Source organism: Oryzias latipes, chromosome 8 (genome assembly GCF_002234675.1).
Source record: "Oryzias latipes chromosome 8, ASM223467v1".
In the NCBI taxonomy this organism is placed as follows: domain Eukaryota; kingdom Metazoa; phylum Chordata; class Actinopteri; order Beloniformes; family Adrianichthyidae; genus Oryzias; species Oryzias latipes.
In genome coordinates, this window is record NC_019866.2 from 687,022 (window position 1) to 714,007 (window position 26,986).

Here is a 26,986-nt window from a genome sequence, read left to right on the forward strand (position 1 = left end):
ATATTTTTTGGTTTTCTTGTGTTTCTGGTTTGCACCGCTGCCATCACTATCCCATAATAACCTTCCCTCACTGTTGATATAGAACAGAGGCAGTTTTTACGTAGCGAGTCCACAGGCATCCCCTGCCTGCAGACCTTAGAGGGTCTTCCAGTCCTCCATGTCAGGCACGGGTTTTGGTTTCTGGACCTGAACCTCCTGCAGAGTCTGAGCTGCAGGATCCTCCCAGCCGGAGCCTCTGAGCGTAAAGATGAATCCTGGGGAAGATCCTTCTAATCTGCAGTCCCCCAGTCCTGGATCTCCTCTGGGGGGTCAGGAATGTTGGAACGCTGAGGGAACTACTGGCTCATTTCAATGTTTAAGCTTAACTTTACTGACGGATCCTGAGAATGTCTGTGTGTGGTTACCATGGTTACTGCTGTCATCTAGAACTTTTTCCAATAAACTGAACTAAACCTGAGAACTCGCAGTTATTTTATAAAATAATAATTATTCTGGTGTGAAATCTGGAAATCTGTTTCATCTATTTTGGGGGCTGTGTGTGTGTGGGGGGGGGGGCGTAAACACGAGAATCAGATTTAATAGAAAAACATTTTCTGGTTGAGCACAAATAATTTTAATTTCAATCGGATCTTTCCTTTGATCTTGATAGACGCTACTGATGTTGAGAGAAGCCACTTCCGGTTTGCTCCAGCATGATCGATCCGTCTGCGACGTTTGCTGCCCCCTGCTGTTCACGGAGACACATTACAGGACCTCTATCAGCGGCTCGCGCTGCTTTAATCCTTCTGTTTGAAGTTCAAACAAATACAATATTAGACCACGAAGCCTCGACGTCGGACAGGTGCGTGTCAGGTCAGCGTGCTTCACTTCCGGTGAGCATGACGAAACAAAACGATTAAAAAAACGGTGTAAGGCGGGTTTTCTTCCCCCTGTTCTAATTGGATTCAGGTGTGCGGCGCCCGAGCGTGCTCTCATTAAGCTGCGTTGCACGCGGCGGCCCTCTGTTCCTGCGCGTGCTGCCTCCGGTAAGTTCCAGATTTCTCATCATTTTGACGTTATGAATGTTTTTTGGTGGGTCCGGGTCAAACCGGGTCAAAGTTTTTAAACTCTAAGTTCTCATTGTAAACTTGAACACAGCACTCAAAATCTGTTCCAATATTTGTATATCTAAAAATATTTGCGTAGTAAAGCTGGGCTCTAAACTTGATAAACTGACCATCATACAGGGGGCGGGAACACATTTAGTTTATTGTAGAATTAACCAGAATATATGGCGTTTAAATTAGATGCTAAATGTTTTTTGGTCGATTGTATCGAAAATCCTGTCGGAAACATGACGTCATTTGAGCCGCTGACAGAAGACTTGACATGTTTCAGAAACGGTTCATGAATTGAATCCTAGCCCATAATATGGGGCTAAAGCAGACTCAGGCTGACCGCTTTTAGCAGATTTATAGTAATGAGTGCCGTCGTTCAAAGTAAAAACCTAATAAATATGAACAAAAGACTATTTCTGAATCACTGTTCAGGTGATGAAAACTTAAAAACAATTTAATTAAAAAATAATAAAAATGAATTTTGTTTTTTAAGAGGTCATAGTTTTCTGTTTCACTCTAATCACTCTAAAGTCTGAAAATGAAACATGTTTTTGATAGTTTAGGAACAAGTTTAACTTCAGTGATGACATCTGTTTTTAAGTATTTAAACAGACTGATAAAAAGGTTTCATAGATGATTTGTTTTTAAAGTTGAAGTCCCATGATCCGTCACACACCTGTTTGAAAGGTGTTCCCTGCCTTTGACCCCTCCCCCCTGGGGAAGCAGTGAGCCGCGCTGTGGAACCATTTGGTGGTTTAACCCCCCCATCCTACCCCTTAATGCTGACTCAACAGAGAGGCGTTGGGTCTTTGGTATAACTCGGCCAGGATTTGAACTCACTACCTTTAGTCACAGGGCGGACACTCTACCACAAGCCCTCTGAAAAACGTGGATCAGAACCATTAACAAAAAAAAACAAACGGGCGTCGTTTTAAAGTCACAAATTTGAAACTATAGACTAGATTTTACGTGTCGTGCTGTGACTTTGCATTTGCTCTTCTGGCCGCCGAGCCCCGACTTTTTGTTTCTCGGCCGCCGTGCCGTGACTTTGCATTTCCTTTTTAGGTCGCCGAGCCCCGACTTTTTGTTTCTCGGCCGCCGTGCCGTGACTTTGCATTTCCTTTTTAGGACGCCGAGCCCCGACTTTTTGTTTCTCGGCCGCCGTGCCGTGACTTTGCATTTCCTTTTTAGGCCGCCGAGCCCCGACTTTTTATTTCTCGGCCGCCGTGCCGTGACTTTGCATTTCCTTTTTAGGCCGCCGAGCCCCGACTTCATGTTTTCTCGGCTGCTGTGCCGTGACTTTGCATTTCCTTTTTAGGCCGCCGAGCCCCGACTTTTTGTTTCTCGGCCGCCGTGCCGTGACTTTGCATTTCCTTTTTAGGCCGCTGAGCCCCGACTTTTTGTTTCTCGGCCGCCGTGCCGTGACTTTGCATTTCCTTTTTAGGCTGCCGAGCCCCGACTTTTTGTTTCTCGGCCGCCGTGCCGTGACTTTGCATTTCCTTTTTAGGTCGCCGAGCCCCGACTTTTTGTTTCTCGGCCGCCGTGCCGTGACTTTGCATTTCCTTTTTAGGCCGCCGAGCCCCGACTTTTTATTTCTCGGCCGCCGTGACTTTGCATTTCCTTTATAGGCCGCCGAGCCCCAACTTTTTATTTCTCGGCCGCCCTGCCGTGACTTTGCATTTCCTATTTAGGCCGCCGAGCCCCGACTTTTCATTTCTCGGCCGCCGTGCCGTGACTTTGCATTTCCTTTTTAGGCCGCCGAGCCCCGACTTTTTGTTTCTCGGCCGCCGTGCCGTGACTTTGCATTTCCTTTTTAGGCCGCCGAGCCCCGACTTTTCGTTTCTCGGCCGCCGTGCCGTGACTTTGCATTTGCTCTTCTGGCCGCCGAGCCCCGACTTTTTATTTCTCGGCCGCCGTGCCGTGACTTTGCATTTCCTTTTTAGGCTGCCGAGCCCCGACTTTTTGTTTCTCGGCCGCCGTGCCGTGACTTTGCATTTCCTTTTTAGGCCGCCGAGCCCCGACTTTTTATTTCTCGGCCGCCGTGCCGTGACTTTTTATTTCTCGGCCGCTGTGCCGTGACTTTGCATTTACTTTATAGGCCGCCGAGCCCCGACTTTTTATTTCTCGGCCGCCGTGCCGTGACTTTTTGTTTCTCGGCCGCCGTGCCGTGACTTTGCATTTCCTTTTTAGGCCGCCGAGCCCCGACTTTTTATTTCTCGGCCGCCGTGCCGTGACTTTGCATTTACTTTATAGGCCGCCGAGCCCCAACTTTTTATTTCTCGGCCGCCGTGCCGTGACTTTGCATTTACTTTATAGGCCGCCGAGCCCCAACTTTTTATTTCTCGGCCGCCGTGCCGTGACTTTGCATTTACTTTATAGGCCGCCGAGCCCCGACTTTTTATTTCTCGGCCGCCGTGCCGTGACTTTGCATTTCCTTTTTAGGCCGCCGAGCCCCGACTTTTTGTTTCTCGGCCGCCGTGCCGTGACTTTGCATTTCCTTTTTAGGCCGCCGAGCCCCGACTTTTCGTTTCTCGGCCGCCGTGCCGTGACTTTGCATTTCCTTTTTAGGCTGCCGAGCCCCGACTTTTTGTTTCTCGGCCGCCGTGCCGTGACTTTGCATTTCCTTTTTAGGCCGCCGAGCCCCGACTTTTTATTTCTCGGCCGCCGTGCCGTGACTTTGCATTTCCTTTTTAGGCCGCCGAGCCCCGACTTTTTGTTTCTCGGCCGCCGTGCCGTGACTTTGCATTTCCTTTTTAGGCCGCCGAGCCCCGACTTTTCGTTTCTCGGCCGCCGTGCCGTGACTTTGCATTTGCTCTTCTGGCCGCCGAGCCCCGACTTTTTATTTCTCGGCCGCCGTGCCGTGACTTTGCATTTCCTTTTTAGGCTGCCGAGCCCCGACTTTTTGTTTCTCGGCCGCCGTGCCGTGACTTTGCATTTCCTTTTTAGGCCGCCGAGCCCCGACTTTTTATTTCTCGGCCGCCGTGCCGTGACTTTGCCATTCCTTTTTAGGCCGCCGAGCCCCGACTTTTTGTTTCTCGGCCGCCGTGCCGTGACTTTGCATTTACTTTATAGGCCGCCGAGCCCCGACTTTTTATTTCTCGGCCGCCGTGCCGTGACTTTGCATTTCCTTTTTAGGCTGCCGAGCCCCGACTTTTTGTTTCTCGGCCGCCGTGCCGTGACTTTGCATTTCCTTTTTAGGCCGCCGAGCCCCGACTTTATTTCTCGGCCGCCGTGCCGTGACTTTGCATTTCCTTTTTAGGCCGCCGAGCCCCGACTTTTCATTTCTCGGCCGCCGTGCCGTGACTTTGCATTTCCTTTTTAGGCTGCCGAGCCCCGACTTTTTGTTTCTCGGCCGCCGTGCCGTGACTTTGCATTTCCTTTTTAGGCCGCCGAGCCCCGACTTTTTATTTCTCGGCCGCCGTGCCGTGACTTTGCATTTCCTTTTTAGGCCGCCGAGCCCCGACTTTTTGTTTCTCGGCCGCCGTGCCGTGACTTTGCATTTACTTTATAGGCCGCCGAGCCCCGACTTTTTATTTCTCGGCCGCCGTGCCGTGACTTTGCATTTCCTTTTTAGGCTGCCGAGCCCCGACTTTTTGTTTCTCGGCCGCCGTGCCGTGACTTTGCATTTCCTTTTTAGGCCGCCGAGCCCCGACTTTCCGTTTCTCGGCCGCCGTGCCGTGACTTTGCATTTCCTTTTTAGGCCGCCGAGCCCCGACTTTATTTCTCGGCCGCCGTGCCGTGACTTTGCATTTCCTTTTTAGGCCGCCGAGCCCCAACTTTTTATTTCTCGGCCGCTGTGCCGTGACTTTGCTTTTCCTTTTTAGGCCGCCGAGCCCCGACTTTTCGTTTCTCGGCCGCCGTGCCGTGACTTTGCATTTCCTTTTTAGGCCGCCGAGCCCCGACTTTTTGTTTCTCGGCCGCCGTGCCGTGACTTTGCATTTCCTTTTTAGGCCGCCGAGCCCCGACTTTATTTCTCGGCCGCCGTGCCGTGACTTTGCATTTCCTTTTTAGGCCGCCGAGCCCCGACTTTTCATTTCTCGGCCGCCGTGCCGTGACTTTGCATTTCCTTTTTAGGCTGCCGAGCCCCGACTTTTTGTTTCTCGGCCGCCGTGCCGTGACTTTGCATTTCCTTTTTAGGCCGCCGAGCCCCGACTTTCCGTTTCTCGGCCGCCGTGCCGTGACTTTGCATTTCCTTTTTAGGCCGCCGAGCCCCGACTTTATTTCTCGGCCGCCGTGCCGTGACCTTGCATTTCCTTTTTAGGCCGCCGAGCCCCAACTTTTTATTTCTCGGCCGCTGTGCCGTGACTTTGCTTTTCCTTTTTAGGCCGCCGAGCCCCGACTTTTCGTTTCTCGGCCGCCGTGCCGTGACTTTGCATTTCCTTTTTAGGCCGCCGAGCCCCGACCCCAAAATCCAACTAAAATGAGATCAGATGAACTTTGGCCTATGAGCATTTTTAAAGCTTGATCTGGTGACTTTCATCGAAGGACAGACGGTGACGATTCAATGAAGACCCCCCCCCCCCTCCACCACCACCATATTTCCTGTAAGGTAATACTTCTCTAATAATTTCACTGTCTCTTCATTTAAAAAACTAATTTGAAAATATCTTCAACCTTGAGTTGACCTTCAAAGCCCCCCCTTTTCTCTTTCTGCAGGTATCCCTCATGATGGACCACTAAGACCTGCATCCCAGAACTGGTGACTTCCTTCAAAACCAGATTCTGGTTTTCTGCCGGCGTTCTGTCATCAGAGCTTCTCCAGAGGGCCTGAAATAATCGGGATCTTTTTTGTCCAGAACCTTGAGGGGAAAATGTTTTCCTCTAAAATCTTAAAGTGTCTTTCTGTGGAAAACTTCCAGGATGTCCATCAGTTCTTAGAGTGAAAACCGAATAACCTGGATTATCTGCTTTCCAAAGACATGAGACTGAAATCCTCTCGATCTCCAGCGGCGAGGACGTCTTCAGTCAGGCTGGATTCATGACTAAAGGTAAAGATCTTTTTCCACCAGAGCTGTTTCTGTGCAGTCTGAACTGAAGGTAAACTTTATTTCCTAACCTGCAGGTCTGTTCATCTACAGAGAAAACGCCCCGTTGGAAGAGGAAGCTGACGTTTGCTGCGTCTTTACCTGCATTTCTAATTTAGCAGGAAAACGGACTCTGAAAACGGAAAACTGTGTTTTAAAAATGTAAATGTTGTTGTTGGAAAATCCTCAACTATGTACAGAATGTCTCCACAAGAGAACAAATGTCTGCTTTTGTCTGCTTTACATCCTTTTTAGAGAAAATGTCAACATTTGTTTCTGTTTTCAATTGTCAATCCTGCAAAAAGTATCAATTAAAGGGTTTTGTTTCACTTTTCTACCATTTTTATTCTTTGACCTAAATTCTACTGTAGATTTGAACCCACAACCTCCAGGGTGTACCTGTAAAAACCTCTAAAGCCAGTTTAACTCTGTAATCTCAGATGATTCCATGTTTACGTCGGCACCTTTTTCAGGATGTGGACTAAATGTCTGGAACACGACGATCACGTTCCTGCCTTTGACCGTCAGGTGAAGGTCCACCTGTGGTCCTCAGGACAGGCGGCTCGAGGCCAGGTGAGGCCATCGGCCGACGAGGATCAAAGGTCAAGGCGTGAGGGGGCGGAGCCTGCCAGCGTCCCATGAACGAAGAAGGTTCTCCTTCAGCGTAGAAGCGGAGCTGAGATTTGGTCGTGAAGCTAGAAAAGATTCTTCAGAACCTCAGGAACATTACGGGAGCAGTGTGCTGCTTTTGGATCCAGTCTGTCAGTGTTTGGCACAAAAAACCATAATGGACCTAAATGTAAACCTGAATACAAATCTAAATGTTCAATGCTTAATGTCAGAGTGTGGAAGCATTTCTGTAGCAGACTAAAAATAAACACCTTTTTCATTTTAACAATGTAACTGCATCAAATGACTCGAATAAAATGAATCAATCCTCGAAATGCTTTTTCATTTTATTCAACCACCGCTCATTCTGTGACATTTAAGACACACCCACAGTGCAGAAAGTGTAGCGTAATTCAATTCCAGTCTGCATTTCCAGGAGGGAGGCGTGGCGAGGATGAAGACGGACATGTTTAGGAGCAGTGCGGTCCGGCTCGTAGCTTCGTTATCTGCAGGGGAGGGTGTCGCTGTGCGCTCCTGATTTACAGATTCTCAGGTGAGTGGCAGCATTTCTGCCGTCTGGAGCTGCGGGCCGCGGTGCGTCTGTCTTTGGACAGAGCGAAGACCGTATCAAAGCACAGCCGGTCGGAAGGTGGAAATGTCACAAATCATTGAAGAAAAAAGGTTCAGAGGTCTAGAGCAGTGTTTTTCAACCTTTTCTGAGCCACGGCACACTTTAACCTTAAAAAAAATCCCGCGGCACACCAGCATCCAAAAATTTAAAAAAGGATAAACTCATAGTCTGTATTGATCTACAGCCCCTCCCTCCACAATCTCGCATGCATTTTTGAGATAATTGTTGCAGAAAAAGCTGGAAACTGCAGCTGTTTTTTTTCTAAAAAATGCAATAAAAGATAAGTTAGAAGATTTAAAAACAGTTTGATGTGTGTTCGTTGGTTTCAAGACGTTTAACAACAGATCTCCGTATGCGCTGTCACTCTCACAACCCAATGCATCATGGGAGATGTAGTGCATAAAACGGCCGGAGATCGGTTTTCTGAGCTTCATTGTTTTGTTCTCTTGTTCCACGGTCTGACACCGGACTCTGTGGAAAGCTACAGCGCAAAAGACGAGCTTTAACTGGTATTTTTGTTAGAACTGAGAGACTTTACGAGCTAAATCGGGACAAGGAAGTGAAGACTTTAACCACTTTTGATTGGTCAGACTGATGACATGTGATTAAGCCCCTCAAGAATGATTGGTGGAGATAAAGGGGCGGGACTTTTCCCAAATACAGCCGGAGCTGCAGCTGAATCGCGGTACTGTACAGTCATTCTTATCAAAATGTCTTTAATAAAATAAAATAAACGCAAAGAAAAAGTATTTTACGATCTTTTATATTCCAAACTACTCAGTGTTTTATCAGGGCCTGTTTGGATGAACACAGAGCTGAAATCCTGGAGATGGGAAATGTTTTTAGATCAGTTAATGAGGGAAATTTTCCACGGCACACTTGACCATCTCCCGCGGCACACTAGTGTGCCTTGTGCCGTGGCACACTGGTTGAAAAACACTGGTCTAGATGACCCACTGTTAAAGTGCCTAGGATAGCACAAGGGTTACAGGCTATTTCCACCCATTTACATCTAGATGGTCATTGCAGCATTGATTAATAATAATCATAACAGTAATAAAAGCACATTTAGAAAATCGTCTCCTGCTGCTTTATGCTGTTCGAGGACATCTGCAGCTCCAGCAGATTTCATCTAAACCTTTGCTGGTTGGACCAACACGCACTGATGTCATCGCCCCGCCTCCCTCCTGGAAATGAACTATGCCACACTTTTAACATGGTGGGTGTGAAAACTAAAATGCAACCCCCCTTCATGCAATTTCACTTTATGTCACAGAATGAGCGGTTTTTAAGTAGAAAAAGCATTTTTGAGGATTGCTTTTTCATTTTATTTTGAGTCATTTGATGCAGTTATGTTGAGAAAAGGAAAAAGCATTTCTGTTGATCCAATTTATTTTTCAAATTAGACATTTCTAATTGAATTTTGCTACACATTCACTAAAGAACTTTTAGAAAATGAAATGTCTAACATTTTAATTATCGGAATAAGCGGTATTGTAGAAGAAAGCGGCTTGGCAGATTGCTTTTTCATTTTCATTTGAGTCAACAAATGCAGTTACATTTTGAAAATGAAAAAGCATTTTTGGTTTTGACTTCAATTCTTAATTATGCCACTGAAATGCTTCCACAGGTTGTTCTAATTCCTTTACTGCACAGTGTGTTCATCATTTTCTAGTTCTGTCTGAATCTAGAATTCCAAATCCAGAGCCCTGGAAATTTCCCAGAAGTCTTTGTGGAAAACCAGTGTGTGTCGATGCTCACTTAGATCGCTGAATATAGACCACAATGCATTGCGTCCGAGCAGTTTTTGCCAAAAACATTTATTTAAATGTATTAAACAAAAAGTTATCTTCTGAAGACAATTTTCTCATAAATTAGATTTTGTGAAATCGATGACATCATATTCACAGTTTAGAAAATAAAAATGGTAAACGAATGCTTTTCAAATCCAGGCCACTTGTGGTGCTGCACTATAATGTAACCCTTGTGCTATCCTAGGCACGTTAACGTGGGGTCATCTAGATTAGTGTTTTTCAACCTTTTTTGAGCCACGGCACACTTTAACCTTGACAAAAATCCTGCGGCACACCAGCATCCAAAAAAAAAACAAAAAACAGAAATTCATGGTCTGTATTGATCGACAGAACTGAGCGACTTTATGAGCAGAATTAAGAACAAGGAAGTGAAGACTTTAAGCACTTCTGATTGGTCAGACTGATGACATGTGATTAAGCCCCCCAAGAATGATTGGTGGAGACAGTTAAAGGGACGGGACTTTTCCGCAAACTGTCCTAGCTGCAGGTAAATCGCAGTAACGTCATTCTTATCAAAATGTCTTTAATAGAATTAAATAAACAGAAAAAGTAATTTTAAGATCTGTGTTTTATCAGGGCCTGTTTGGATGAACAAAGAGGGAAATGTTTTTAGATCAGTGAATGATTAATGAGGGCAATTTCTCCACAGCACACTGGTTGAAAAACACTGATCTAGACCCACTAGACAGAGCTCTGAACCTTTCTTCTTCAATGATCTTCACTGGTGTCCATGGATTATGTTGGAAAAATATAATCTGTCGCTTTGAGATTACTTTCCTTTGTTGCATGTTCAATAAAGTCGAGAAGAAGAAAACCACGGGATTCGGCCGGATTAAAGATTAACAAATTTATTCCCTAACATAATTTCTAAAAACATAGTAAAAACAGAGTAAAATAAAAACAGATCGATCTGGGTGTCCAAAATCAAGGCCTGCAATACGCAAGAGGTTACATTTCGAATTCACATGCAGCTTGTCTGGAGACACAGGAAAATTCCTTGAGTTCAGACTTTTAAGCATGTGGGCAGAACATCCTCCCCCGGGAGCAAGATGGCCGCCGAATCTCCGCCTCTGGTCGCTAGAGATTGGCTGGCAGGGGAGCCCGCCTACTTCCTTCAGCCCATGTTAGGAGTTACAGCATTTGGTCCTGGCTTCCTGCTTCAAACGTCCAGGGGGGTTATTTCAAAGACGGACCACTGTCCGACCACCAACAGTGTCCCCATGGGGGTCCAGCACCGTCGCCCGGATCCTTCTCCGCAGGCAATCAGTCCCAACTCTTTGTCCTTTTCATGTGAGTTGACACCTTCAGGGGGTTCCCATGAATTGAATTGAATCCTGGAGACAATTTAATTCTGGTCCATGTCAGATCTACAGTTAAGGCTTCCAGATGGTCTTAGAAGATCAAAGACTGTTTTCTCCTGAAGGGGGTTGGAGGTTGGAGCTGCATTCCTGAAACCTCTTTACATATGCAATTATCAGGAAGTCCCTTTTAATTGAAATGACTGAAACCCACACACAGTAAACCAGAAAGAAAACCTTCAATGAAATAAAATGAAGATAAAAACCTAGGAGAAATGAGAACCACAAAAAATAAATTCCTTCAATTACATGAAATCTTTCCACCTTTGTCATGGTAGGGAGAAGCTTTGTTGGTGGAAAATCTAACGATTCTGGTCCAAATCGCAGCCGTCAGTCCTCCCTGGGATTAAATGTGAATAAATAAAAAGATCCAGTCTTTTGAATCAGAAATCCTTTATTGTCATTGTTACAACAGAAAGCTCTCCAGCTGCTCTGACAAAATAAAGTCATATACATACATGGAACTATGGATGTATAACTGTTATTGCACTTTCTGGATGAACTGATCCAAAAGACTCGGCTCCCTAAAAAGAGCCGTATATGTTGTAGTGGGGGCCCCTGGGCCCTTAGCGCTACCAGCATGGATGATCCCGGTGACGGTCAGAGGGACCATAGGCGTGACCTGGCAGCCACGCCCCCACCATCAGCAGGTATGAATGAAGAGTGAATGAATGACGGACCCAATGGAAGCGTCTGGAAAAGCTCAGATGGATCCATTAGTATTCCCATCAGGAGGGGGGGGGGGGGGGGACGTGTTCCAGGTCGTTGAGGAAGAGTGAGGAACCGCACAGACTCCAGGTTTGACTAAATACCGGTTGATGTGAATTTCCTTTTTGCTGCTCTTGAAGCTCTCTTGACATCCATGTTTATTATTTTGTTCAACCCTTTTTTCTAGATCTAGTGGAAGCATGAAGGCGGATCTAAAGGGTTCTGCAACCGTGGGTCTGCACTGCTGCAGCAGAACGACACGCATGATGCCTAAAGAACACCGGGGGGTTTATTATTATGATTACATAAGTACATTAAGAATTACAGAGCAGTCGTCTGAACCAACTGAAAACCTGAAGTGTTCTTCAAAGATCCATCTTGAACCTTCATTCATTCTTCTTCCAAACCACGTTTGTCCCTTTCGGGGTCACGGGGTGGCTGGAGCCTATCCCTGCTGCTCCTAAGAGCAGCGGCTGGAAGTCCAGAGAACATAAGTAGGAATTGATCACTAAACTTTGGTGCTTTAGATGTTCTCCTGGTGGAATAACATCCCTTTTCTGTCCCACAGGAGAGTCTGAGTTCAATTCCCACGGTGGGCAATGAGCCATAAATCCACGGGGAGGACTTTCTTGATGTTACTCGTCTGTGCCATGAAAACCCCCACCTGAAGGTGAAAGGTCAACGTTGTGTTTAGTGTGTGTATAATTTATTATAGCAATGTATGCATGTGAGCACAATTCTCCCCGTTCATGTTACCATGGCAACGGTGAGGTCTCTCCTCCTTTAAAGAGCGAACAGGTGGTCAGCAATTAGAGACTCCGCCCACTTCTTCACCTGTATGATCTTATTGGACAATAGTTCCTCCATCGATGTAGACGTCTGACAAATGTTTGAATAATAAAGGACATTAAAAGCTACGTTTGTGTGTTTGTAGTGGTTTTTTGTTAAAGGTTAAAGGTCAAGTTTTTGGGAACCTGGTTGTTTTTCTTTAAGACTGAAAACTCAGAACCAAAACACAAACTTTCCTCTGTGGCAGAAATAAACATGTTTGCAAACAGAACCTTTAGTATGTTTTATACATGTGGAAATGAAAAAAAAAACAGTTCAGTGGGAGGCATGTTAAACATGTTTACCCCTTGTGCTATCCTAGGCACTGGTGGGTCATCTAGACCCACTAGACAGAGCTCTGAACCTTTTTTCTTCAAGGATCTTCACTGGTGTCCATGGATTACATGAAATCTTTCCACCTTTGTCATGGTAGGGAGAACACGTCAATGGGAGGGGGGGTCATCTAAGATAGCACAAGGGTTACAGACTAAATCAAATGTTTACATTTAGTTGGCGAAGGACTCTTCAGAGTCTGGATCCTCCAGGCTCCGCCTCCAGGCTCGTGCAGAACAAAGGAGGCAGCACAGCAGCTTCCATGTTTCACTATATTTATATTATATCATTAAATTCAATGTAGTACCTGAAACTAACACACGGGGGGGCAGACAGCTGTGCCCCCCCCACACGGTCCCAGCAAGAGAGAAGAGAGCGAAAGGCACGAAGAGTTAAACAGGACAGGGGGGGGGGGCAGCACGACAGACAGAGAAAGGCACAAATACAAAGGTCACCTGGAAACAGACTGGGGGGGGGGGGGGGTTCCCCCCCAAACAAAACGAAAAGAAAAGGCACAGAAGCATGAGAACTGAACGATGGTATGAGAGCAGAACCAGAACCTCCATCCGGACCACCGGAACCATCCAGAGGAGAATGCAGCGCCACGCCCAGATCGCCAACCGTCTACAGCAGGTTCCATCAGCGTTGGGTTCCACAACGGGACCATCGTCCCGGATCTTCTCTGGCTCAACCGCCGTCGGGCTTCAAACATCTTGGTTCTAGCCTGTCTTTAGAGGTCAAAGGTCACTGGACCCGTCTCAAACACTCTGCAGGAAACCCGCCTGCTCCACCTGGATCAGGGGGGTGGGGGGGGTCCCGATCAGGTGGTCTGCAGGATGGGGGACCTCAGGGAGCGCGGTTGTGCTCCCTTCAGTTTGGCGTTCTGGATGGTCTGGAGCTGCAGCCGCAGGCGGCAGACAGGTGAGTCCGTGCTGCGCCGGGGGGGGGGGGTCTACCCCCGTGGCAGAAATGTCTGCAGACCGTGGTTGCTGTGAGGTATGGGGGTCCGCCAGCCCCTCAGGGGGAGCCGGCTTTGAGGCGCACCGGCAAAAACAAGCTTATCTGGCTAAAAGATTAAAGAAATGTACGGATAGTTAAAGTGGTGAAGCTGCTCCTGTCTGCTCCTCCTTCCCTCATAGTGTTAGTACTTTACTCCTCCTCCTCCTCCTCCTCCTCCTCCTCCTCCTCCTCCTCCTCCTCCTCCTCCTCCTCCTCCTCCTCCTCCTCCTCCTCCTCCTCCTCCTCCTCCTCCTCCTCCTCCTCCTCCTCCTCCTCCTCCTCCTCCTCCTCCTCCTCCTCCTCCTCCTCCTCCTCCTCCTCCTCCTCCTCCTCCTCCTCCTCCTCCTCCTCCTGCACCGAGCTAAATAAAAATACTGGTTACAAATGGCTATGATGTACGACGCCTCATCCACGCTCGCTCAGTCGCATGCACACAAACAAACGTGCTCCTCCTCCATCCCAGCATCAGAAGAAGGAGTACTGGTTATCAATGGCTCTAGGAGCCCGCGCGCCGTCCCTCTCCTCCCCCTCCACAGCTTCTAGTTGGCGGAGGGGCGTGTCTCTTTCTCTCTCCTCCCACTCGTCTGATCCTCCCCCACTTCCTCCTCCGCTGCCTCCACTTCCTCCTCCTGTGGCTGCTACTGTCCCTGCAGGCACTGCTCCTCCTGCCAGCTCTAGTTCTCCTCTCTCCTGGGGCGGAGTCGGTGGCGGCGGCCGGCCCGGCGGTAGCGTAGGAGGCTGGGGGGGGCTACGGGGTCTGCTGGTCAAGTCTGCCAGGAGAGAGAAAGGAGGCGTGAGAGGGAGAAAAGAGAAGGAGGACAGGAGCATGGAGTCAGACGCCTCCTCAAAGCGCTTTTCTCCCAGATCACTTACAGCAGAACTCTGAGGTTCTGGTTCTGGTCTGATCCAGAACCAAAGGGAGGAGATGCTGTGAACTCCATGTGTGTGCAGGAGGCACATGTAGATAAAGCGAGAGAGAAGCGAGGAGTAACGACCAGGAGGCGGAGACAGAGTCCTCCTCCTCACCAGAGGAGTCCAGATTTCACAGAGAGGAGGACTGAAGCTCCGCCCACTACCAGGAGACGAGGGGGAGCCGCATCTACTAGAGATTCTACGCACAGACGTGGAGCAAGGACCGACAGGAAACAGCTGATGTCCTCAGAGATGGCTCCGCCCCCTTGATTAGAGATGTAGATCTGGACCAACTAGATCTGACCCGGTTCCAGTCTATGATCTACTACTCCAGAAGTCAACCAGTAACATTCAATCTGATTGGCTCTGAGGAGTCATGTGACCCAGAATGTTCAGTCAGCCACACACGCGTCCGGTCTCACTTACACACAGTCAGAGATGGGGGTTGATGGAGAGTCGGGATGGCGCGTGGTGATGACATCACAGACTGTAGGCCGGCTGCCCGCCCTGTCCCGGCCTGTAAGGACGAGCCAATGATACAACAAGGAGAGGTCAGAACGGCCGCGGCAGCACGGAAACGGCGCCGGTTCTGCAGCCGCCGTGTCCATGCCGGTCGGAACACAATCAGGAAAATGAGGAGTGTGATGATGATGATGAGGACATTATGGGCTGCATGCAAATGCTACACATCAATCCCAAACACGCTGCAAAGGTTCTGATCCGCCTCGATGCTTCCAGTGACAGCAGAACCGATGCACAGCAGTCAACACAACCCACAGGCGGCGGGTCCGGTCCGACTCGCCACTGTGGGTCTGCCTGAAACACAGTTTTGGGCCAACAGTCCTTTGACCCTTGCCAGCTCACCAGGAACAGGAATAGAGGTGACGACACCCCAGCCCCCCTCGCCGTTGCTTCCTGATACGGGCGCCGCCCAGTTGCAACTAGTCGAGTGACTGATTTCAACACGGCGCCACCCGTATCAGGAAACAACGGCACTTCCTGTTTAGGAGCAGGGAGGGGTCGGGCTGAAGGTGTTCCTAATGATTTCTCCTCACAAAGGATCAGGACAGGCCCGCTTCCGGCGCCGTCAGAGGGTCACGTGACTGTGTGGTCACTAAAGCGTGTGTAAACGGACATGAATGAAGATTCCAACATTGGTGTTTACACGCACCGCAGTGAACTGGTCTCATAAGGAAACTGGTACAGAGTTTCCTCCGGGACGCCACACGCTTGAACACGGTCGACCGCCGACACCACCTGGTTCCTGGACCGGCCCGGGCAGCACGGGTCCAGACCTTCAAAGAGTTTCTGTGGGCCCTACGGCGCCGTCACACATACCTGGCTGGCGCATGGCGGTAGCACCGACGAAGCTGATGAGGGTGACGTCAGAGGCCCCCCCCGACTCCAGCGGGATGGGATGCACCCGGAAGTGCTCCAGCATGTCGAAGATGGACTGGAACCAGAGGTGCTGCACGCGGCACTGCCCGTCCTCGTTCAGGGACAGGCGGAGGTGCTGCAGGAGGCGGGAGAACCGCAGGTGAGAACAGAGCTTCTGCAGAACCGCAGGCCCAGCTGGAGAGGAGACGTTCCTGCAGGACTGCTGTTCAGCTGAAGGCACATCTCTGATTCATGTTGGAAACATTTGTGCTACAATCATCAGGCTGAGCAGGAATCAAACCTGCAGATCAGAGGTCGAACGCTCTGCTTAATTATCCTACAGAAATTATCTCTGATGCATGCGCGGTTTTCATAAAAGTACAAGGAAAATGTATCCGTGTTTGCAGGGAAGGCGGGGCCAACCTCGACCACCGAGGGTCGAAGGCGGGGCCAACCTCGACCACCGAGGGTCGAAGGCGGGGCCAACCTCGACCACCGAGGGTCGAAGGCGGGGCTTGACCAGCTCCACCCGCCCACCGCAGGAACACCCATGGAGCTCCTTCAGGACTGGCGGAGGACATGGAGCGTCGTTTTAAGGCTGTAGTATCTGTGCTGCCGCCAGCAAATCTAAAATCTAACAGGATTCAGAGAAAAGCGGCTTCTATCTGCGTCAGAATCCGTTGGAGTCACGTTGACAGATTCACGGTCATTCAAAGAATGTCCAGACTGGATGTAAACTTTCGAGGTTCAGGAGTTGATGATGGCAAAAGGATTCACTAGAACTGTTTTAAATAAAGGTTTGCTGATTGAATCTGGCCGCTGTGATTCTTCCTGTCTACACCTGCACTCACCTTGGCCTTGCCCTGGAAGTTAAAGGTCAGGACGTACTCCCCGCGCCGCGTCTCGCTCTGGCGGACCAGGAAGACGCCGTGGCTCGCCGGGCCTCCTGCCAGCACCAGCTGGGCGGCTTTGAGGCGCGACAGCGTCCCGTGGAACCACTGACACTCGCTGAGCGGGTGCTCCACCGCCTCTGCGGGCGCCACATCAGAGAAGAGGAACGACCCTGGAGGTCACAGAGGAAGAGACGCCGCCATCAGCTGCTGCTTCTACAATCAGAACTGGCTTTAAACGGACCAATCAGATTCCTCGAAAAAAGTAGGTGGAGCCTGCTGGCCCCCACAACATTAAAAACTTTTACTGACAGGCCCTCCAGCAAAGGCCACACCCCTTGCTGGAGGGCTTTCCAACAAGCTCACGCCTGATTGGCCAGAGTGGTTGCCATAGAAACGTTTGAGACCAGCCTCGATTGCATCAGAAGCATAATTAACAGCTTCAATGCACATTTGACGTTTTCAGGGTTGATCCTAAGTGGGGGCGGGGCTTTAAGTCCATCGGCCAGCGGGACGTGATTGACGTACCAAACTGAGAAAATATCACTGCTGACGCCAACAACAGACGCCTTTCTGGAGCGGAAATGACCTCTGATGTCAATCAGCCAATGGACTCAAAGCTCCGCCCCCACTAAAGCTCAACTACAAAAACACAAAGTTCTGAATAGAAACTGTAAATTAAGAAATGAAAAAATAGAAAACAGCAGCTGTTACAGAAAAGGTTTTAGCTTCATAGATTCTTACATTCCTGGAGTTTTCTTTCTAATTTTAGTGCCAGTATTTCAAGAGCAACAACCAAAAGACAATTAAAGGAGCAAATAGAACTATTTAGAGCCACAAAAACCGGCCAATCACAGACATGGATGCTGATTGGTCAGAAAACCTCCAATCCGCTGCTCCGCTTCACACTTGTAAATGTGTGAACTATTGGCACAAACGTCCCTCCATAACCATCTGGTTCTTCCTTCAGGACCCTCCTGGGTCACGTTTCACAGGGGGCGGGGCATCACACTCACCTGTGGCGTCTGGCGTCTCTGCAAAAGGCGTGCCCAGGCTAGCCCCGCCTCCCCCGAGAATCCTGCCATCCGGTTCGTCCAGAGGGGCTCGAGGCGGCAGCTCTGGCGGGAGGGGGTCCATGAGCGGCAGGAAGCCCCCGATGCCCCCGTAACAGACTGGGGAGGGAGGAGGCGGTGAACGTGCTGCAGAGGAAACATGCAACACCCTTTACCGCCAAACTCACTTTGTGAGAGACGCTCGCCAGCCTCCGGCGTCCCGCTGATGTCCAGCGGCCCCCGGCAGCCCCCCTCTGCGTCTTCCTGTTCACTGTGGCGGACAGGAAGCAGGGAAAGACTTCAGAACCGACGGTTCTGGAAGAAGAGCGGATCTGCAGAAAACATGAGTACCTGATGCAGATGGCGTTCCTGATGTCACTAAGCCACGCCCTCATCTGAATGGCGTCTCGGGTTTCGATCACGTACTGCGTTGAGCCCTCCAGCTGGAAAAAGACGACGGCGAGCAGAAACACAAACGTTTTCACATCAAAGACCAACGTTCAGGTTGGATCTTTTTTGGGAAATAAAGATGAAACTTTTGATCTGCTGGTTTGTGGTCGATGCGTCCGTCACCGACAGACGCCGCGCCGGCATCGACCCGCTTGGACCTGAGCGGAATCCGACTCACCTGCAGCAGGAAAGTGTTCTCCTTGTCCGGGACCTCCAGCGCCGTGGTGCTCCTCACCTCCGTGATGGAGCAGCAGTGGACGGTCAGCCGGGGCTTTGAGGCCTGGGGAGTCAGACGTGGGCGGAGTCAGAGCAGAAGCCATCGAGTTCCGTTCGCTCTGACGAGAACTTACTTTAGGAGGGATGAAGAACTCCAGGTAGTACTCCTCTCCCCGCTCTCCCCCCTCCCTGTCCCTCGCTCTGAGGACGAGGCGACATTTATGCCAGCGCCCCCCGCTCCAGGGCACGTTCCCCCCGCTGGCGAGGAGCGGCGCCTGACTTCCTTGGCTAGCGGCGGTCGGCGACGTTGCCACGCTGTTGCTGTCCGTGCCGTGGTGCAGGAGGCCAAAGGAGAAGCCGGAGAAGGCGTGGCTTCCTCCCAGCTCCTCGCTGGAGGAGCTGACACTGACTCCGCCTTCCCGCATCAGCCGGCCCACCTTCCTCTGAGGACCCGCAGCGGCGGCGCTGCTGGGGGGCAGCATGGAGGAGGGGTTGGAGCCGGCGGGGGGTGGCAGGAGGACGGGAGGGGGGGACCGGGACAGCCGCAGTTTCTCCAGACGATGGCTCCACTTGTCCTTCTCCCCCCCCTCACCGTTGCTCCGCCGGCGGTCCCGGGCGGCGTCCGACAGAGACAGCGAGGTGGCGCTGCTGGAGGAGGATGGGGGCAGTGAGGATGAGGAGGAGTGAGGAAGAGAGAGAGGCATGGAGAGGGACACCGGCATGGAGGAGGTGGGGGTGGGGGGCTGCGTGGCGGAGGTCCTTTTGGTGGTGGGACCCAGGCCGGCGTCCTGCACCCCCATGGTGTAGCTGTAGCTGGGGGAGAGCTGGTTCTGACCCGAGTCGCTGGAGGAGCTCCTCCAGTGCAGGATGCCGCGCACGCTCCCGCGCACGCTGCGGCCCACGCTGCGCAGGGAGAAGCGCTTCTTCAGTTTGTTTTTGGAGGAGATGGGGGTCTCTTTACACGAAACCGCGGAGGGGGAGGGGTCCTGAGGAAAGGGGTCGGCCTCCCCGGACTCCTGAGGCTCCTCCCCGATGGAGGCCACACCGGGCCAGCTGTCCTCGTCGGGCCCCTCCCCGTTCCCGGGGCTGAACGTGACGCCCCTCTCCTCCCGTCGCCCGTTGTTGCCCCCCACCGAGGAGCAGCACGACGAGGACGACGATGGGGGGAGGGCCTGTCCGTGGGAGTCCTGGAACTTGTCCCCGCCGCGGTTCTCCAGAACCAGCCGTGCCGGTTCGGGTCGGGATGAGGCCTGGGGCGGGGTGGCCCCCGCCGCTGCAGATAAAGGCGAAACCTCCTCCTCTTCCAGCGAGGTGGCGTCCGACGGGGGGGCCCAGCTCACCATGTCGTTGCGGCTGGGCGGCGGCCCCCCCTCCAGCTCGCTCTGGAAGTGGCGCACAAAGCGGTCGGTGAAGCGGCGGCAGAAGGCGGCGGCCGAGTCGGTGCTGTAGTGGGGGTTCTCCAGGAGGAACGCCCGGAAATGGCGAGCAAAGTCCCCCGCCGCAACTCGCGCATGGAGCTCACAGAACTCGGTCCAGCTGAGGGAGGGGGACGGGGACGGTGTGGGGGTGTCCGAAAGGGAGGAGGGGTGAGTCTGGGATGGAGGGCTCACGAGAGGTGGGAGAGGGGGGGGGCGGGGGGATAGCGGCAGCAAAGACGGCGACGGGGGGGACGGAGACGGGGAAGGCGAGGGCGGTAAAGGGGAGGAGTTTGTAGCCCTCGGGCTGGGGGGGGTCAAAAGAGAACCGTTCATCTCTAGGCCGGCCAGCTGAGCTGCACTTCAATCACAAATAAAGGGGGCGTGGCAACGAACGGCGGCAAACACAGAACGCCTAAAGTCGCACGGCACCCCCGGTCTAAAACCAAGACGAGGGGCGGACCCCCACAGGACGCGGTTGAAGGGGGCGGAGACCTGCAGCTGTCTGCTACATCCTCTGGTCCTGGAGCAGGACGGGGAAACGATGATGATGATGATGATTCACGAGGAGCGTCCCGTCTTCATCCTCTGACATGCGGCCGGAGAGGCGGAGAATCATCCTGCAGAAGAGACCAAAAGAGATTCAGAGAATCTGAAGAAATCTCTGTGTGTCGGGGACTAAACGACGCAGAAAAGTCACTGCGTTTGGGGGGGTAGATGTCCTGAAGACAACCATGTTCTCTTCTGCAGAAAAGGGGCGGGGCTAAATTCAACAACAATAGAATTGATCTGAACCAACAGAACTGGACAGATTGATAAAATCTGTTTCCTATTTGTGTTCATGAGTGATAATAATTCTAAACATTAGCTCCTCCTCCTTTCAGGTTAAACAATGACACGCTTTAAGGAAATGAATCCAGTCGGTTCCGTGTTCCGGCTGTGAACGTCAGCCCAACAGAACTCCGGACTCTCTACCTGCTCAGACAACCTGTGGACCCGCAGGTCCTGACTGAGCTGGGATGGAAGGACCGCTCTGAGAACCGCAGAGAGGAAAACACGGCTTCACCTGGAGATCAGAGACGTCTCAGAGCTGACTGCGAGCGCCGGCGAAGACCCCAGGACGCGTTCCCGCCCTCCTGCTCCTCTACCGCTGACTGCTGATGACAAGACACGAGCGATAATGCTCACCTCTCTCCACTGGAGTAAGCCTGCCCTCATTTCCCAGCATCCCTTTGTTTATCCTGTGTCTCACTAGCTTACAGCCCCTCACACCCCCATGCTAACATTAGCGGTGCTACAGAAATGGCAGCAACATGGCATCTATGCAGCCGTCCAGCTTAGATCCAGATTCCAGCTCGAGCAGGAGAACAAAGACGTTCTGGATCTGTCTGTCTGATCAGAAAGGGGCGGAGCAGGAAGCTTACGGCCCGCCCTTGTTGGTCACACACCTACAAGCTTCTTCAAACTGCTTTTTTATCAGCTCCTGATTTACTCTTTGAATAAAAAAATACTCAAACAGCTTGGAGCTTCATTTTCCTCAGACTGGGTCTATCATGGGGCAGGGGGGCAGATCTGGTCCTATTCGTACCGGGTTCCTCTAGGTTCTGTTCTTAGCCCTCTTCTCTGTCAACAGCATCATCATGACCTTCTGTCTAGGTTCTGCTGATGAGACGTCTGCTGGTTCCTGCACAGCGTGCAGCTGAGGATCAGAGGCTGACCTTCTCTGAGGACCCGTTCATGTCAGCTTCAAGAAAAGACGGAATCATTCAGGAGGAAGATCCGTTCAGCCCCGCGTGGCCCTGACCGGGTTCGATTCCTCACTACACAAGTCTATATAAATGTTTTAAAGATCAGCCGGTTCTGCAGAACTTTGAGAAACATGGAAAGCAGTTTGTTTTTTTTCAATTAGTGCGTAGAAACGCAGGATTTTGATGGTCAAACCGTTTTTCAGTCCTGATTCAGGGTCAATCAGGACTTTGCCTCCTTCCGGTCCAGTCACAGGTGTAGAGTGTGGAGCAACCAGGTGAGGGCGGTGACCTGGGGAGGTCCAGGTGAGGGCCGTGACCTGGGGAGGTCCCGCAGATCCTCGCTGCTCTGGACGCTGGAGCTCAGCTGTAGGTTCGCCGCTCACATCTTTTGCTCGTTCAGCGTCCCACAAACGTGTTAGCCTACTAAGGTTCGATCCCCATGGTCAGCTTTGACTCCCCGTCCCGAGCATCGATATCTGCCCTCCGTGACCACTCCTGTGTGTTTTTTTTCCCTCTCACCTGTCGCTCACGTGAGAACTTTTCCAATCCCGACGACAAACATTCTCCACGAGCGCAGCTAACTGTTAGCCAGCGGGCTGGTTATTAATAAACAAGCTAGTCGGCTATCGCCTTTATCGTGACGGAGAGTCGTACCTGAACACCGCGGCCCACACCTGGTCACGCGCGCCTGCAGCCCCTCAGCGCTGCCCCAACCTGCGCGGCGGGACAGACATGAAAGCAGCTGTTGTTGTTGCTAAATATCAATGTCGCCTTAGCTTCTCTGCTCCTGATCTTCTCGCACTGGCTCGAGGTCTCGCGGGATCTGCGGAGGGGTGAGCGAGTCCAAACGGCCGCTGATCAGATCAGATCAGACGACGTGAATGACGTTAAAAATGTAAAATTAAAAACGTGATGTTCTTCAGCCGAAAAGACAGATTATGGTGTACTTTAATTCAAGTACGAATTCTAAAAATGTTGCTAAAATGGAAAATAAAAGTATTTAATTTTTTTTTCTAGATGCGACTTTTTTTATTGCACAATTGCAACATACAAAACAAGAAAATACAACAATTATGCACATATGATGTACAATAGAATTCTGAATACAGAACAAACATGTTACATTCTTTAAAAAATTCTAATTATTAATAACAAACACAAGAGGGAATAAAAAATAAAATGAAATAAAAAAATAAAAAGAGAAAATGCGAGTCTATGTCAGCAGTCCAAAAGAATTACAAATGTTAATTGTTTTTTGAGCTTTTGTATTTTTTGAAGCAGAAATTAAGTTTAAATATTGCTGCAGTTCCAGTTTGAACACAAAGAAATCCGTTTTTTATTGGAAAATTTTCTTTTGTGAATATGAAATTTAGCCATAAATAATACCATGTTTACACAAAAGAAAGCATCTCGGTCTTTGACATCAAAGCTATGAAAACCAAAAAGTACATTTTTATCATAAAGTTGTATGTCAGCAAAAATAGAATCGGTGATAAATTTGTGAATGTTTTTCCAAAATCTGTATGTAAATTCACAAGACCAGAATAAATGAGAGCAGGTTTCAGGTTGTTTCTGGCAGCAAGTACAGCGCCTTAAATTTAGTCAAGTAATGCTTTGCTGGATAAAATCTGTGTAGGAGTTTAAAAGAGATTTCTTTGACTTTATTTGTTAAGAAGTATTTTTGTGGTAAAGATCAGACTTTTTCTATTCAATGTTCGAGGTGAAATTAGCCCAATAAAAGGAAGCTGATGGAACAGAAACTAAATGATCTTGGAACAAAGCTCTGATTTTTGAGTTCAACTGTTTAGCGGAAGTGAAGCAGAAACGACCAGAGGGGATTTGAACGCATCAGGAGGATGGAGAGTCAGAGGAGGAGCGCTGTAGAAACCCCTGAATAACATGCAAAGCCCAGACGGGACGGCATCAAACACTAATGCAAAGTCTTTGGGAGTTAATGGTATTTTATACTGCATTGTGAATTCTGAGTAGTTATATAATAATCCAGGTTCTTTGAATAATTGAGGAAAATTATACCATTATTAACCCAGTTATTTAAAAACAGAGTTTTCCTTTTATAGACAATATTACAGTTAGATACGACTTAAAATCAGAATAACATTTACAATGACGTCATTACCATAGCTAAAACATTTTGTTACTATACAATAAATTAAGAGTTAGTGTAACCCTTCTGTTGGGGAAAAAGAAAATGAACATAATTTATTTTGAAATAAATTGTAGAAATTAAGTAATTTTAAGAAAATCCCTTTTTTTAAACACTATCTTGGTCCCAGTGATGTTGAACTCATATTACTTACATTTTGCTCCATAAAAATATTTAAAAAAATGACTTTAGTTAATTATTTTATGTTGCAATGTCCCCAAGACATTTATTATTAAAATCTATACTCAAAGCTTCACAGTATTCAAAGGTACATTTCAGCATTTAATTTTTGTTTTAATTCTCATTGGAATTTTCATGTAATATTTAATAAACTGATTCTGACTCACTGACAGAAAACAGAGAACTATAAAGAAACAAGTTAAACTGTGTTCTACTCTAAATGCAAGACAAAGAGAAAGAAAAGAGTGATTTTAATTCTTTTTATTAAAAAAATAAGTTAGTATTTTCCATTCAAACACAGGATTTTAGAAGCTGAGGTTCCAAACGTGTCGGACAGAAATGACATCACAGCTTTTTCTTACTTCCCTCAAACATCTCAGTTCAGGTTTTCTTGCAATGTCCAGCAGAGCAAAGTCTGAGTAAAGTTTGACACTTGACAATATTTCCATGTTCACGTCTGTCCAGTCAAGCGGGTCCAGAACCAGGGCCCCTTCAGTCCACCTCCTCAATAGTGGGCCCCTGGCTGTCGGCCCGCGCCTGCTCTCTGCAGGAGCCGCTGGGCATCCCTCCCTGATACAGCTTGCTGATGATGGGGTTGCAGACCTTCTCCAGCTCTTTCTGCTTGTGCTGGAACTCGTCTTTGTCGGCCAGCTGGTTGTTCTCCAGCCAGGCGATGGTCTCGTCGCACTTCTCCACCACCCTCTTCCTGTCTTCCTGGCTGATTTTGTCCTTCAAGCTGTCGTCCTGCGCGCTGCTCTTCAGGTTGAAGGCCAAGGACTCCAGGGAGTTCTTGGCGGCGATCTTGTCCCTCTGCTGCTCGTCCTCGGCTTTGTACTTCTCCGCCTCCTGCACCATCCTCTCGATGTCCTCTTTGCTGAGGCGGCCCTTGTCGTTGGTGATGGTGATCTTGTTCTCCTTGCCGGTGCTTTTGTCCACCGCCGACACGTTCAAGATGCCGTTGGCGTCGATGTCGAAGGTGACCTCGATCTGCGGGACCCCTCTGGGAGCCGGCGGGATTCCCGTCAGATCAAACTTGCCCAGCAGGTTGTTGTCCTTGGTCATGGCTCTCTCGCCTTCGTAGACCTGGATCAGGACCCCGGGCTGGTTGTCGGCGTAGGTGCTGAACACCTGGGTCTGCTTGGTGGGGATGGTGGTGTTGCGTTTGATCAGGGCCGTCATGACTCCACCGGCCGTCTCGATGCCCAGGGACAGAGGCGCCACGTCCAGCAGCAGCAGGTCCTGGACGTTGCCCGAGGTGTCGCCCGACAGGATGGCGGCCTGCACGGCGGCGCCGTAAGCCACCGCCTCGTCCGGGTTGATGCTCTTGTTCAGCTCTCGGCCGTTGAAGAAGTCCTGCAGGAGCTTCTGGATTTTGGGGATCCGGGTGGAGCCTCCCACCAGGACCACGTCGTGGATCTGCCCCTTGTCCATCTTGGCGTCCCTCAGGGCTTTCTCCACCGGTTCCAGCGTTCCCCTGAACAGGTCGGAGCACAGCTCCTCAAAGCGAGCTCTGGTGACGGAGGTGTAGAAGTCGATGCCCTCAAACAGAGAGTCGATCTCGATGCTGGCCTGGGAGCTGGAGGACAGGGTCCTCTTGGCCCTCTCGCAAGCGGTGCGCAGCCTCCTCAAGGCCCTCTTGTTCTGGCTGATGTCCTTCTTGTGTTTCCTCTTGAACTCCTCCACAAAGTGGTTGACCATGCGGTTGTCAAAGTCCTCTCCGCCCAGGTGAGTGTCTCCGGCCGTGGCCTTCACCTCAAAGATGCCGTCTTCGATGGTCAGGATGGACACGTCGAAGGTGCCTCCTCCCAGGTCAAAGATCAGCACGTTTCTCTCTCCCGACTTGCCCTTGTCCAGTCCGTAGGCGATGGCGGCCGCCGTGGGCTCGTTGATGATCCTCTGGATGTTGAGTCCCGCGATGACGCCCGCGTCTTTGGTGGCCTGTCGTTGGGAGTCGTTGAAGTACGCCGGCACTGTGATGACGGCGTTGGACACCTTGTGGCCCAGGTAGGCCTCGGCGATCTCCTTCATCTTCACCAGGACCATGGAGGAAATCTCCTCGGGGAAGAAGGTCTTGTTCTCTCCTTTGTAGTCCACCTGGATTTTGGGCTTCCCTCCTTCTGAAACCACCTTGAAGGGCCAGTGCTTCATGTCGGCCTGCACCACCGGCTCGTCGAACCTCCGCCCAATCAGCCTCTTGGCGTCAAACACGGTGTTGCTGGGGTTCAGAGCCACCTGGTTCTTGGCCGCGTCTCCAATCAGCCTCTCCGTGTCGGTGAAGGCCACATAGCTGGGGGTGGTCCTGTTGCCCTGGTCGTTGGCGATGATTTCCACTTTTCCGTGCTGGAAGACGCCCACACAAGAGTAGGTGGTGCCCAGGTCGATGCCGATGGACACGCTCTTGGCCGCAGACATGTTTGCTGGATGACTTTGTGCTGTAAAGACGCGCAGACACAGACGGGAGGAAACGTTACAAACATGAACTTCTGCAGCCGCTCTGACAGAGTCTCGAAAGAACCCAGTCCAGCATCAGAGCTCGGATTCCTCTAGAAGGAGGATTCAGGCGGTTCTGGCTCACGCTCATCTGCTCTGGTCTCTACTCGGTAAAGTTAGCACATCAAGGCTTCAGGTTTCTACTTCAACCAACCAAACATCTCCAAAGCTTCTGTCGTTCAGACTAAAGCAATAAAGTTTGATTGGCATGAAAAAAAGGTTTCTAATCCAATCTAATGAAAATAAATTAATTGATTTAAAAAAAGTAAAAGGTTTCTAATCCAGTTTAATAAAAGTAAATAATTAAATTAAAACAAAGTAAAAGGTTTCTAATCAAATCTGCCTTTTCCTCCCGATAGTCTGGATCAAAGCTTTTCCTCCACTTTCCTGCCTTTTCTCTAGAAAGAATGAAGGAAATACTTACAGCTGAGTGATGATGGAGTGATCTGTGAAGAGGAAGGATCTTCTTCTCTTTCTTCTCCTCTGGATCTTCTCTGCGCTCTGCTCTCTTTCTCTAACTGTCTCTGCTCTCGGATCAGCCGCTTTATATCTGCGGAAGCTCACAGCCTGGCTGCTTCTAGACGCTTCACGAACAAAACCGTCGAGTCTGCGGAACGCTCCACAGCCGTTTCCGGTTTGACCCTTCACAATAAGACGTTTCCTGTTGGACGCGCGTTTCCGTCAGTGAGGC

General features: G+C 50.1%; 3 protein-coding genes and 1 long non-coding RNA gene across 6 annotated transcripts; 1 reads left to right on the forward strand and 3 right to left on the reverse strand.

Moving 5' to 3' along the window:
- The first annotated feature begins 247 nt into the window (after positions 1–247).
- Positions 248–6,456, forward strand: LOC105354488. The gene is made up of 5 exons (XM_023957926.1): positions 248–317; positions 949–1,025; positions 3,196–5,646; positions 5,754–6,085; positions 6,160–6,456. The coding sequence occupies exons 1-3, from the start codon at positions 248–250 to the stop codon at positions 4,354–4,356; spliced, it is 1,308 nt and encodes a 435-aa protein (XP_023813694.1). The 3' UTR covers positions 4,357–5,646; positions 5,754–6,085; positions 6,160–6,456.
- Positions 6,457–10,909: 4,453 nt separating this feature from the next.
- On the reverse strand, positions 10,910–12,471 carry LOC110015440. The gene is made up of 2 exons (XR_002290624.2): positions 11,998–12,471; positions 10,910–11,905 (listed from the first exon to the last, which is right to left on the reverse strand). It is a non-coding gene; the product is annotated as an uncharacterized LOC110015440 (long non-coding RNA).
- Positions 12,472–12,660: 189 nt separating this feature from the next.
- On the reverse strand, positions 12,661–22,294 carry sh2b1 (SH2B adaptor protein 1). Of its 3 annotated transcripts, none has more exons than XM_023957197.1 (10): positions 22,116–22,294; positions 18,433–20,333; positions 18,261–18,362; positions 17,984–18,075; positions 17,821–17,903; positions 17,597–17,752; positions 16,542–16,753; positions 15,652–15,826; positions 13,753–14,171; positions 12,661–13,569 (listed from the first exon to the last, which is right to left on the reverse strand). In XM_023957197.1, exons 2-9 carry the CDS (start codon positions 20,047–20,049, stop codon positions 13,867–13,869), a joined length of 2,742 nt encoding a protein of 913 aa, XP_023812965.1. In that variant the 5' UTR covers positions 20,050–20,333; positions 22,116–22,294; the 3' UTR covers positions 12,661–13,569; positions 13,753–13,866. The 3 variants fall into 3 exon arrangements, with proteins under 3 accessions (XP_023812965.1, XP_023812966.1, XP_023812967.1); XM_023957198.1 differs by lacking the exon at positions 22,116–22,294 and adding an exon at positions 20,780–21,008; XM_023957199.1 differs by lacking the exon at positions 12,661–13,569 and adding an exon at positions 14,740–14,830 and having other exon boundaries at positions 13,991–14,171.
- Positions 22,295–24,051: 1,757 nt separating this feature from the next.
- On the reverse strand, positions 24,052–26,898 carry LOC101169944 (heat shock 70 kDa protein 1). Its single transcript, XM_023957233.1, has 2 exons — positions 26,720–26,898; positions 24,052–26,237 (listed from the first exon to the last, which is right to left on the reverse strand). Exon 2 carries the CDS (start codon positions 26,215–26,217, stop codon positions 24,298–24,300), a length of 1,920 nt encoding a protein of 639 aa, XP_023813001.1. The 5' UTR covers positions 26,218–26,237; positions 26,720–26,898; the 3' UTR covers positions 24,052–24,297.
- Positions 26,899–26,986: the final 88 nt, after the last annotated feature.

Excerpts from the sequence above, each read along its gene's own strand:
- LOC101169944 (XM_023957233.1), bottom strand. The coding sequence starts at position 26,217 with ATGTCTGCGGCCAAGAGCGTGTCCATCGGCATCGACCTGGGCACCACC.
- LOC105354488 (XM_023957926.1), top strand. The coding sequence starts at position 248 with ATGAATCCTGGGGAAGATCCTTCTAATCTGCAGTCCCCCAGTCCTGGA. Across the intron at positions 318-948 it reads TCCTCTGGGGGGTCAGGAAT|GTGTGCGGCGCCCGAGCGTG; the intron begins GTTGGAACGCTG and ends AATTGGATTCAG. Across the intron at positions 1,026-3,195 it reads TCCTGCGCGTGCTGCCTCCG|GCCGCCGAGCCCCGACTTTT; the intron begins GTAAGTTCCAGA and ends TTTACTTTATAG.
- sh2b1 (XM_023957197.1), bottom strand. The coding sequence starts at position 20,049 with ATGAACGGTTCTCTTTTGACCCCCCCCAGCCCGAGGGCTACAAACTCC. Across the intron at positions 18,363-18,432 it reads AGTTCTTCATCCCTCCTAAA|GCCTCAAAGCCCCGGCTGAC; the intron begins GTAAGTTCTCGT and ends CTGACTCCCCAG. Across the intron at positions 17,904-17,983 it reads AGGAACGCCATCTGCATCAG|TGAACAGGAAGACGCAGAGG; the intron begins GTACTCATGTTT and ends TGTCCGCCACAG.